This window comes from Nyctibius grandis, chromosome 4 (genome assembly GCF_013368605.1).
Source record: "Nyctibius grandis isolate bNycGra1 chromosome 4, bNycGra1.pri, whole genome shotgun sequence".
In the NCBI taxonomy this organism is placed as follows: Eukaryota; Metazoa; Chordata; class Aves; order Nyctibiiformes; family Nyctibiidae; genus Nyctibius; species Nyctibius grandis.
The window spans coordinates 84,271,647-84,283,890 of record NC_090661.1 but is presented as its reverse complement, the minus strand read 5'-3'; the positions used below and the strand labels follow the sequence as shown (position 1 = coordinate 84,283,890).

The following is a 12,244-nucleotide window of genomic DNA, read 5'->3' as shown; positions in this document are numbered from 1 at the left end:
ACGCCCGCCCGGTGCCTGCGGGGGTCGGCGGAGAGGCGGCGGGGCTGGGGCACAGCGGTCCCTAACCTCCGTCCCGCTCTTGCACCAGCTTTTCCAACCTCAGTATCCCGGAACAGGAAAGTCCCAGTTCAGTTTTCCCCCATAAGATCCTGTCTCCCTCCCCCTGCTCCCTCCCTCTGCCCCTTCCTGCCTCTGGCCCTTGCGAGAGGAGCCGCTTCTCTCTGGGCGCGACGGGGCTGAGCCGCTCGGGGCAGTCGCTGAGGCGGCGGGGCATGGGGACGGGGCTCTGGGGACCATCCGGCCGGGCGCAGCCCCCAGCCCTGAGCCAGCAGTCGGGTTCCCGGCGGGCAGGGCTGCTTTGAGCACTCGGGGTTGAGCCGAGATCCTGAAGTTAGTGATTTTTTTTTTCCCTCATTTTTTTTTTTTTTTTTAATTCCCTCCCCTCTTCCTTCGGTGCTTCCGAAGAGCCCGTGAGGTCTGCAGCGAGAGAGAGAGACTGGGGGAGGAGGAAGAATTAAGAAAGGGAAAAGATGGCGAGTTGCAGGGGCAGCGTGGAGAAAGCAGCGGTTTTGTGCTGCTGCTTGCTGGCAGTGGGGAGCCTAACCTCCTGCGCCCGGCCGGAGGAGGAGGAAGAGCGAGAAGAGCAGCGCTCCTGTCACGGTGCCTTTGATCTTTACTTCGTCCTGGACAAGTAAGTGACAGTCGCATTTAAAAACGTTTATTCACTCTTCAGTGCCTCCTTGCAGGAGCAGGGACGTTGTTTCCCCCGTCTCCCCGGGTGTCTTCCCCCACCTCCCCTGATGCCAAACATCATGTGTGGGGCAGGATCCTTATTTTTGCCCCCCAAAACTTGCACTCCAAGTGGAGCATTTAGGGGAGCACTGTGCTTTATTCTGGGTTAGTTGCACATGCAAACCCGGAAAGTCAGGTCACCTTCCAGTTGTGCATGGGCTGTGAGCACTGCATTTGAGGGGATGTTGGTTAGTGTCCCGAGCACTCTTGGAGTTTGGTGTCAAGACCCAGGCTAAGTGCTGAGATGTCACCTGTGGGATTTAGCTGTGGAGACTGACCTAAAGTTAAGACTAGGCTGCTTGTTATGTAGTGGTTGTTTATTTACAGACTCACCATAATGTTTTATAAAACTTGTTTCTGCTCAACTTCTTTGGAGTTGTCTAAACCTGTGTTTGAGTTACATCTATTAAAATAGGTTGGCAAAAACTTTCCTTTAGTACTCTGTTAGCCCAATTTAGGTATGGCCAGAGGGTATGGTTAAGCTCACATTCATAGGCATGTTAGAGCAGGCACTAGCAGAGTGAGTGGTAAACTGGTGTTTTTCAGTACGCACAAATTTCTGTTTCTCCTGGTATACTTCTCCGTATTGACAGACGGGTTAAACTCAAGGAATAAATTGTTGGTCTCCCGCATATACTCAGTGTGATGGTTGTGTTATCTAACACATCCTGGCTTACATATGTGACATGGTATTATGAAAGACTGAAGCCTTTTCTTCGTGATTATTACCCATAAGCCAGGTATGAAGGCTGCATTGTGCTGTTTCCTGGTTGGGGGAACTGTTCAGTCCATCAGGCCTTCTGCACAGCCTGCATGAGGCAAAAAGCCACCATCACTCAGGAGCCAGTATATTCCCATATGCAAGAAGAAGAAAAAAGTGTCATTAAGTGGTGATTCTGTTTTTAGAGCAAAAGGATCTGAAGACCAAAGGCATTCTGCCTTTCTAAAAGATGCACTAATGCACCACGTGGCCATTTTTTTGTTTTCTTTCACTAAGAACTTGTTCCTGAAGTAACCTTCATGTCTAGAAAGAGCTCTGTGGGGGGCTAGTGTTAGTTCTCAAATTAATTCTCAGCAGGCTTTCAAGAAGTGACTGGTACTGTTGTTATGCTCACTTCCCATACTGAATTCCCAGTAACAATAAATGTTGGTGATTGAAATATGGGTTCTCTCTGTGACATGGTATCTGTCTTCTACAGTGCAATGTCCTTCTCTAAAATGGCATTGTGTACCCCTAGCAATCACCACACTGTGCTCCTGTGCTACTTTTCATTTGTAGCTCAGAAAGCACTTTACTGGTGTGATTTGTGTTATCACTCATGTTGTATTTGGGGAAATCAAGGCAAAGAGTGATTTGCTCAGAGTTATTGATATGTCAAGCAATAGAAAGTTGGTTGTGTAAGCAAGTTCCCCTTCAGCATTGTGGATATGAAATCATACACTTTCTTCTAGCAGGCTACAGGTCTTGTCTTGTATCTTGGCTCAGGTGCTATCTACTCGGTACATTGGTCCACTGGAGACTGGATCTGGTTATGGTTGAAGTAAAAGTCGTGCACTTCGGTTCCTATGGGAAAATTCTCTTTGGCTTCAGTTGCAAACTGAGTCTTTATAACTTTTGAGAGGCTGGAAGCTTTTACGCTTTGGTAAAAAGCTGCAGTAAAAGTTACTTGGGCCCCTGGGTGTTTTTAGAATCCATCCCTGCTCCTACTGAGTCAGTGGCAATGCAGTGGCAAAGCTGCTTTAGGCCTCAATGAGATTGCATTACAATCCATATGGGTAATATTAGAGTGCCAGATCTGAGGAGCCATAGGTCCCATGCTGCCTTCCTGCTGTAACCAAATGCATGTGGTATGTTGGGGGGGGAGGAGGGGGTGTGCTGGCAGAGAGGGTATTTAGTCCCAGCTGTATTCTGTGACATCTGGCACAACACAGGGAGTTTTATGGAGGCAGGGAGAATTAATTGAGTAGATAGACTCTGGATCCTGGAACAGTGCATCAGGGAGGAACTACATAATCCATTAGTGTTGAGAAGGGTCAGCGTTTCATGGTAGGGGGAAGGCAGGAAGCCAGTCAGAAGTGGTCAAATCTGAAAATGCAGTGGACACATTTCTTTAGAATTGGATCCATGCTGATACATATCTGGGAAGAATTCTGGCTCTAACATCTAATGGGAGAATCCCCAGAAAAACCCAGCCCTATATGCCACAGAGTATCCCCACATGGCCTGGGGATTGCCTCCCTTCATTGATGCCTTGCCAGTCTGGAGTTAAATGCATTCAGTCTTAATTAGCTGTCTAACAATGGGATTGAAGCATTGGCTGTGTGAAAACTCCAGGCTTTATTCCTGTGACCCTGTAGTGAGCTCTTTAGCTGAATGACAGGCCCTGGCTCTGAAGTCAGCCTGGGTGAACCAAAATGACTTTAAATCTGCTTTGCTTTGGTTCACCATAGAAAGATGTAATCTCACATCCATAGGAGGCAAATTGGAAGAAGACAACAAACTTTTCTCCTTATGCATGTAAGCACTGTGTGTTACTGCAATGACTTTATTGGGGCATGATTTTTCCTTTTCATTCTGCCAGGCAAAGTCTGTGGGGATTTAATCCTCCAGGCAACAACCATCAGATGGAAAAGATCATCTGCTGGTGAAGTTATTGGTATAATATATATGCTGCCAATTAGAAAAAGAAACTCACTGATTTCTTGCAGTTTTTCTCTGTAGTTGGTTGCAGCCCTTTATGCTAACTCCATGGGATAGGCAAGATCAGAGCAGTGGAACTAAGCCTTGGATGTCCAAGAAGCTGGCATGGTGAAAGGGAAAAGCAGCATGTGTGGGAGGGGACCTGCCACCGTCCTCCTTAGGATTGTCTGACTGTGCTAGAGCCACATTAGGACTGCCTTGTCTCCGGGGATGTTTAAACGAGCAAATCTCTTGAAGCTACGAGAACTGGATATTTGCTGGCTGCAGAGATGGCTGCCTAGAGTCTGCAATCGTGTGCTGTCTGTATGTCATACTTTGTGAGTTATGCAGGCTTCAGCTTATTTGGAGGTGTAGTGGAAGACTTTAAAATATCGTACTGAAGCAGCAGAAATTTTTCTGTTTGCTGTCAAGTCACTCCCTCTGCATGAGGTAAGGCAGTATACTGTGCAGTTGGCATAGCCGTCTCTCCTATGGCATGTGGTAAGATGAAGTCACACGTGGTATCAAAGATCTCATGTTTACCTTTAAACAAACACAGCTCTTAAGTCCAACATAATGGGTAGCTGAGTACTTCTCGCTTGCTTTGGTTGTCCAGGTGCATGAAGAACTTGTTTCAATTCTATCCCAAAGTGCTGAGGACAGGTCCTCTTAGGGATTTGATTGCTTGACTATTCAGGCCTTGTAGTGATGTCCTCATGCTTGAGTATGTAAATAACTCTCTTTCATCCCTGCCTTGCTGTTAACATCCAGCTGTTGTTTGTAATCATATTGAAATGCACTTGCACAGCAGAAAGGATGGCTGACCTCTAGTGTTTTCTAATTATAACAGTGCCTGCTAGCATCATTATGATTGTTTATTAGTGCAACAAATAGAAACCCTTTTAAAATAAGGACTTTTAACTGCCATAAATATTTGCTCCTGGTGATGCTTGACATGGCAGATCTGAGCTGCAGAGCTGTCTATATTTTGTATTTACAAAGTATGAAGAAATTTTTTGATTATTTTTTTGACTTCAGGACAGGATGGGAAATGGGGAGGAAAAAGAATGTGAGATGGTTTATTTTCTCATTTTTCCTGCTGGGATGTTTGCTAAGAAATTGTTTGGATTTTGAGGAAAAATTAGCTGCATGGCCTTGGGAAAATGTTTTCTTTTTCCACAGCACAGACCATGGCAGTGCAAATGTGTTGAGTAAGGCCTTGGCCAATTTACTTTAGAGCAGTGATTTGAACTCTTTTGGGGTGGAGCTTGCCTAACTACCCTTTCTCCACGCCTCATCTTTCCCCTGAACTTCTGGGTAGTCCCTCTTCATGGTACTCCTGTCTCTTGGGCCCACAACAATATTGCCTTTCACCTCAGTTTGCTTTGTCTCCTGTGCTCCCAAGAGCATCCCTGTCAACAGCAGCTTTGGTAAAGACATCAGTACAGTGTGGCCAGTCAAGCCTTCATGCTTGTAATCTATTTTCCAGCTGTGCCTCCCTTTAAATTTAGTAAGCCTCCCTCCAGAGGTGAATGTCACTGATAGGGAGCTGGTGCAGAAGAGCAGAACCGCTGATCAGATGGGGAATTAGCTACCCTGGCCCATCTCCTTCCTGGTTTTGGCTTTTGGGTCTGTGCCTTCCCCCCTGTGTCATGTGTCCCCCCCTCCCAATTCCCCTTGAAAAGCCAGCTTTGTCGGGGAGGGAGGTGTTGGGTGGGAAACAGGTTGATACTTCCTAACTCACTTTAGGTAAGCCAAAAAGCCATCAGAACAAAAGGCATTTCAGTAGCTGCTATTCTGTGCCAGCTTTTACCATGTTAAGGCAACTATAGTGAATTGCTGATCTCTGCATACCTTGTTTTTTCACAATATGCCATATTTTAAGCAAAGAAGAGAGTTTGGTAAACACATTTTGTGTCCCCCTTCCCCCTCCCGCACTATTTCCTTGCCAATGATTTGAATGAATTTAGCACTCATGAATTACAAGTACTAGTGAGAGCAACTATTTTTGGCCTTAGGCTCTCCCTGTAGCCCTCTGCCTTTCTGCCCATGTCCACATAGTCCCAGTCCAAGAGTGTAAGGATGGAGCTGGACCTGTGAGAACTTCTGCAGCTTCTCTCTCCACGCTGTCTCAGCCCAGTGCTGTTCTACGTGCTGGTTTTACCGACCAGTGCGTGAGACGAGTGTGGCTAGCGACGTTGTTGTGGTTGGAAATTGGACTGCTGGCAGAGTGCCTGAACACATATTCTGACACCTAATTTAGTTGCATTTGAAAATCTCTAATTGACTGACTTAAAACACTGCTGAACTCCCTTTTCTGTAAGCAAGAATATCTACCTACTGCACACAGATTTCAGTTCATCGTAAGATGTAGGACCTGATGCAGGTCAACTGCCTATTGAGATTGAGCGGGCTTGCCGTCTGAATAAAAGTATCAGCTTTGTTCCTTAGATGGCATTGATTACAATACACGTATAGTTAAAAATGTTTGGGGTTTTTTTTTTTCTGTCTTTCCTCCTTTTCTCTCTGACTTCTTCCCCCCCCCCTGCCACCCCATGATAGTGTAACCACATCATCTACATGACACCTCTCATACTCTCCAACTGCCCGAAAGCAATATCTTTATTGTTTTCAAAACATAATCTGTTGGTATTTTGCCTTTGTATCTTTCTTTGTTGTGGTTATATCGCAGCCAGTGCTGTGATTTTCTTACAACCAGGTATAATTGCTTGGAATGTTCCAAAACAAATTTTTATTCAGCTTCAGACATACCTATGTTATTGGAACCAGGTTTTATTTGTTTGTATTTTGTCTGATATTATTCTGCCAGATTTGCATTTTGGCAGAAAAAAATTATTCAGGAAAACCAATTCCCCTCCTCTCTGCCCCCCTCCCCTCCCCCCCCCCCCCAAATCTTTATAAAACACAAGGCAAAGCTAATGGGTAGTGGTTATTTGACATAAAATGTGTACAGTTAACGGGAAGAAAAAGCCATGGCAGCTTGTCATTTGCAGTCTATTTATGCATGTAACTAAATCTGATTTATTTGGGGCTTGAGCCAAGGAAGTAAACTGTAAGTTTCCCACTGACCTAGGATTTTGTTTTGTGTGCGCTCAGTGATTGAGAATTTCATTACTTTTGTCTGAGGTTGCAGGCCAAATGCTGGTGTGAATTGCGATTTGAGTTTGTATTGAGACGTAGTAGGACTGAACCTGTTCATCTCAAATGTGGAGAAGATGCATTGACTCCTGTGAGTTATTAACAGTGAAAGAGCTGTATCGCCCTGGTCCTGGTTATCATTTGTGCCTTGTTAAGAGTGTTGCAGCATGACTGGGATTGAGTGCTCTGCTTTGCTCCCTGTGTGGTGCTGAAGAGAACCGGGATGCTGAGAGTGGGTCTTCCAGGCTTGGTGCTGCTCAGAGCAGCTCTGGAGCTTTACAGGGAGATCTGATGCAGTTGGATGCAGTCTGAGCCTCACTTCTGAATTTCAGTTTGTGCTCTTTTGGTGTCTGGGTATATAGCAAGAGCTATAGCACCAGGTGGACAGGACTTGTGGGTTAGGTGGATTACTGTAGGAGCAATGGGCAATATTTTGAGGGCTGACTTATAGAAGTCAGTAATGTTGCTGCAGATTTTGTTAAGTTTTACAGGAGAAAAGCTATCTATAAAATTAATGGTTTTGGTCATGAAACCTTTTGGAATCAAGTACTTTGGGTCCTGTGCTTGAAGTGCTGGCCTAGGACTAAGAAATCCATTTTCCAGTCACTTCTCTGTATCTTCCCCTTCCTCCAGCCCTTGTCTTATCCATTAATGTTACAAGTATTTTGAAGTGAGGGGTGTCTCAGAATGGCTGTGTCTGCCAGTGTTTCTAATTGGCTTTGGAGCAGATAATATAAACTAGTCCTTCCATGCCTGGATGAATCACCCAGTCAAAGTCCCTTCCATGCTTGCAAGGAGCATTGTTTGGGAGAGGAGGATTCTTGTCACTTTAAATGCTCTGCTGGCTCAGAAGGGAGCAGAGGGGTGGATGAACACACATGTGCATGTCTGAAACCACAACAAACTAGATGCCCCAGGGTTTGCTTTTATTGCAGAGCCTCTGTTAGCCATGTGCAAGAATTCTGTTGTCTACAATGTGATTGTGGCCACAAAGAGCTCTCCAAATAACAACAAAGTGCCACATTTCTGAGCAATGGGCCATATACAAGGCCACCATTAGCTTGAGGGGATAGAGACTTACAGGGACCTGCAAACTCAATGGGTGTTGTACTCCCCTGACACCACACTCAAACTGAACCCGACATCAGTAATAATGGGTCTGTTCCTTGCTCCAGGATCTCTGGAATTACTGCCTTCGGCTCATCTGTGACAGAGGCAAATGTACATGGGAGGGGAATAGGACAAGGGACAGCTCTGTATCATCAAGGGGTGTCACTTTCTCACCTTCAGCAAGGAGGAAAGGCTTTGAGTCCTGCTGCCTTCTCTCTGTGTACATGTGGTAATAAAAATATTTACTGTTTGGAAAGTGCTGGGATATTAACTTTCACTGCTAAGCTGCAGGTCTGATGTATATTGCACCAGGTTGATCTGTATAGGCTCCTGACAGTGAATTTAGCTGTAACAGTGAATCACACATGTCCTAGGACAGGCACCTTACAACTGGCCCTCCTGGTTTTTGCCTGCTGAAGTCATTGGGATGAAAATTACTGAAAGAAACCCCATACGCCAGGGTTGTGCTGCTTGATTTCTCTAGGCTCCAGCTTTTACTGCCTCTGGGAGCCTGTTAGGAAAGACGAGGAGGTTTCCAGCCTGTCTCACGCTTTGTTGTCTTCTCAAACAGCAGTGAAATCCCACAGATTGTGGCAGGTATGACTCTAACATGCTCACCATTTCTATACTGACAGAGAGCTCTGCTAAGCTAGAAGGAATCACTCCAAAGTAAGCAGGAGCAGAATCAAGCCTTGCGATCACATCACTTCCTTCCACCCCCAGAAATACTCACTGACCTCCTCTTTTCCCCTCCCATCAAGCGGTAGCAATGTGAAATTCAGGAAAACAGCAGAAGCAGGAGCTGCAGCAGCAGCAGCTGCTCCTCTGAGCTGAGTCCCGATGAGGTCGGGAGCACATTCCTTCCTATGTTGTGGTTTGCTGACTCTTCTCTTTGTCTCGTGGGTAATGGGAACAGAGCTCGTGGAGCGGGGAGCACACTCACAACAAATGGCTCCTGTGGGGTTTTTTTTTCATTTCTCTTGGACCTAATTCTGATCCCAATTGCATAGGTATGGACCTGGGGAAATTCTGCTATTTCTCTGGACCCACTCCAGGTTCATTCCAGCAGAACCAGCAGCAGAAACAGGCCCTGAAATATTTTCTGTGGCGTTCTGGCTACCCACAGCATCTGTTTATTGCTTTGCATTTTCCTTCGCCATGAGAATTATGTAATCTCCAAGGGCTGAAACGTCATCGTCCTGCTTGACTCTGAAAGGCATACGAACTGCTTGTAAGCTGTGGGTCACTATCCACAGAAGTCTTTGACTTGTGGGGCTTGGTACTTTGCAGACAACGTCAGACTCACTGGGCTTCTTCAGCTTCTTCAGCTTCTTCAGAGCGCAGGGCGGAAGCCTGGGGCCTGGCTGGGCGATGGTGGCCGTTTTGATTGATGTGAGGAGTTGAACCAGGTAGCTGATGACCTGAAAAGCAGGAAATCTCCAAGCCATGAGCCAACAAAATAGGTCTGGCTGTAACATCATCTGTCTTTGCAGACACTCACAGCGCTGGCTTGGTGGATCCACTGGTACAAACCTCCACAGCAGGATACAGAATCCTAGAATTGTTTTGGTTAGAAAGGACCTTTAAGATCATCAAGTCCAACCATTAACTTAGCACTGCTAAGTCCACCACTGAACCATGTCCCTAAGCACCACATCTACACATCTTCTAAATACCTCCAGGGATTGTGACTCCACCACTTCCCTGGGCAGCCTGTTCCAATGCTTGACAAGTCTTTTGGTGAAGAAATTTTTCCTAATATCCAATTTAAGCCTCCCCTCATGCAACTTGAGGCCATTTCCTCTTGTCCTGTCACTTGTTACCTGGGAGAAGAGGCTGACACCCACCTCACTACAACTTCCTTTCAGGTAGTTGTAGAGAGTGATAAGGTCTCCCCTGAGCCTCCTTTTCTCCAGACTAAACAACCCCAGTTCCCTCAGCTGCTCCTCATAAGACTTGTGCTCTAGACCCTTCACCAGCTTCATTGCCCTTCTGTGGACTCGTTCCAGCACCTCAATGTCTTTCTTGTAGTAAGGGGCCCAAAACTGAACATGGTATTTGAGGTGCGGCCTCACCAGTGCCAAGTACAGGGGGACGATCACTTCCCTACTCCTGCTGGCCACACTTTCTGATACAAGCCAGGATGCTGTTGGCCTTGTTAGCCACGTGGGCACACTGCTGGCTCATATTCAGACAGCTATCAATCAACACCCCCAGGTCCTTTTCCACTGGGCAGCTTTCCAGCCACTCTTCCCCAAGCCTGTAGCGTTGCATGGGGTTTTTGTGCCCCAGGTGCAGGACCTGACGCTTAGCCTTGTTGAACCTCATACGGTTGGCCTTGGCCCATTGATCTAACCTGTCCAGATCCCTCTGTAGGGCCTTCCTACCCTCAAGCAGATCAACACTCCCGCCCAACTTGGCGTTGTCTGCGAACTTGCTGAGGGTGCACTCGATCCCCTCATGCAGTTAGTTGATAAAGATATTAAAGAGAACGGGCCCCAGTACTGAGCCCTGGGGAACGCCACTTGTGACCAGCCACCAACTGGATTTAACTCCGTTTACCACAACTCTTCGGGCTTTGCAATCCAGCCAGTTTTTACCCAGCAAAGCGTATGCCTGTTCAAGCCATGAACAGCCATTTTCTCTGTGAGAATGCTGTGGGAAACAGTTTCAAAGGCTTTACTGAAGTCTAGGTAGACAACATTCACAGCAATATGTAGGGTTCCCTGGCTGCATGGCTTCCCCCAGTTGCTGGTGAGCGTGGATGAGTGTGTGTCTCGCACCCAGTGATTTTTCTGCACAGTGCTGCTCTTTTTTTGTGCTTCATTTATTCTTTCCTCATTATTTAGAAGTCTGCACAGTTCCTCTGAAATCTTACAGGCCTGTATCATTTGATGGCCAACCAGTCCAGGCAAGGAATCCGTTTGTGGTTATTTACTGATGGCAATTTGAGACAGCATGCCAGCTTTGTCTGAGGCTCCTATTAGCACAGGTATGCTGATTCAGGAGTTGTTTGCTCTTAGTTATTGTAAGGTTCTAAGGGAAACAACAAAAGCACGGAAACTTCTGTAAAAGTCATGCTACGTGCATGTCCAAGACTAACCTGTGGTGTAGAGCATCACTGAAAGACCTTGTGCTTTCTCTAGGCTTGGTAACTATGGAGATAAAAATGTGTACGGCTTTCAAGCATTGGCCGTGGTCAGAAAGGGGCTTAGAGTATGCTTGCCATGGGAGACCAAGGCAAAAACCTCCTAGTCTGATCCAGCCATGAAGGGCAGCAAGTTAGTTTATGCTGCTAGCAAAAGTGATTCTGCAGTGTGAAAGATAAGCTCCCAAAAGCAGTGAAATGCCTCAGTATTTTCAATAGTGTTTGGCAACTTCTGTTTGTCAGTGTTGGGAGTAATATTTGACAGCATTTGGCAACTTAGTATATAGTTTAGCAAACATTTTATTGTTGTACATTTTTGTTTAATCTGCCATTAAAACTGCCGTTGCTGGTTTTGTGAATTCAGGCCTCTGGGGCAACAGATGAAACTATATCAGGACAAACCCCAAAAGCCTCCAAAACGTACTTTTTTTTTTTTTTTTTCCCCCGTTTCGTGTATATATGAAACAGCAAATAAATAGACTTTACAAACAGGGATACTTAGAGGCAAGTTTGAGGGGGAAGGGTGGGAAATCAGGTTCTTCTATAAGCCAGGCCACCCACAGTGGTGTTCATGAGGGGTTTGACGTGACCACCATTGGTGGCACTTGGGTATCATTTGCAGTGGGAGGTGACACACCTGGGCTTTTGAGGGATGTGGTGGGGAAAGTGATTAAGTGCTGGCCACTTCACTGGTACTCTTTATATGAATTTTGAAACAATAAAATTTTCTTGCTAGTATGGCTTGTCTTGCTTGCTTGTCTGGCCTTGACACTTCCCAGCTGATAAGCAACATGTGGGTGCAGAATTCCTCCTAGGGAAGACGACGACCTGCTGCCATGCTGAAGTTCCTCTGCTTAACAGGGTTGTAGAGCAGTGATGTAGACTCAGGTGCTCTGAGAGCACAGTATGTTTCCTGTGAGGACTGACCCATGACAGAGACCTCCCTAGCTTTTCAGAGGTGGGCATCTATAGATTTATTACAGCCAATTCTAGTTAGTCTTAGGCTCACTGGCTGTACCCTTTCCAAGAAGAGGTGTTTCATTATAGTCAGAGTACATGGAAGTACACAGTATTAAGTTTATCTGTCCATTTTCACTTTAAAAGTCTTTATGTTTTTCCACCATTAGTGGCTTATGATTTTCTTGACTTTTCAGTGTCTAGGCTGTTTTGCCAAGATGTTCTTTGCCTGAGGGGTAGATGAGAAGTGGTGGGGGGGAAAGGAATTCTGATAGTCCTAAGAAGGTACTGGAAATGATGATTTGTTGCTGTTATAAAGAAAATTAGTTGCTACTTTATTTTTTGGATTGCATCAGTGCCTCTGCAGCTGGCAGTAGAAATTTGATACCTCATCTGAA

At 45.9% G+C, this 12,244-nt stretch overlaps 1 protein-coding gene across 1 annotated transcript in view; it reads left to right on the top strand.

Moving 5' to 3' along the window:
* The first annotated feature begins 287 nt into the window (after positions 1-287).
* ANTXRL (ANTXR like) overlaps positions 288-12,244 on the top strand; it is a 64,313-nt gene continuing 52,356 nt past the window's right edge. Inside the window, exon 1 of the mRNA XM_068399355.1 lies at positions 288-691. Within this exon, the coding sequence (XP_068255456.1) occupies positions 531-691 (161 nt within the window). The 5' untranslated portion in view covers positions 288-530. The remainder of the gene's footprint in view (positions 692-12,244) is intronic.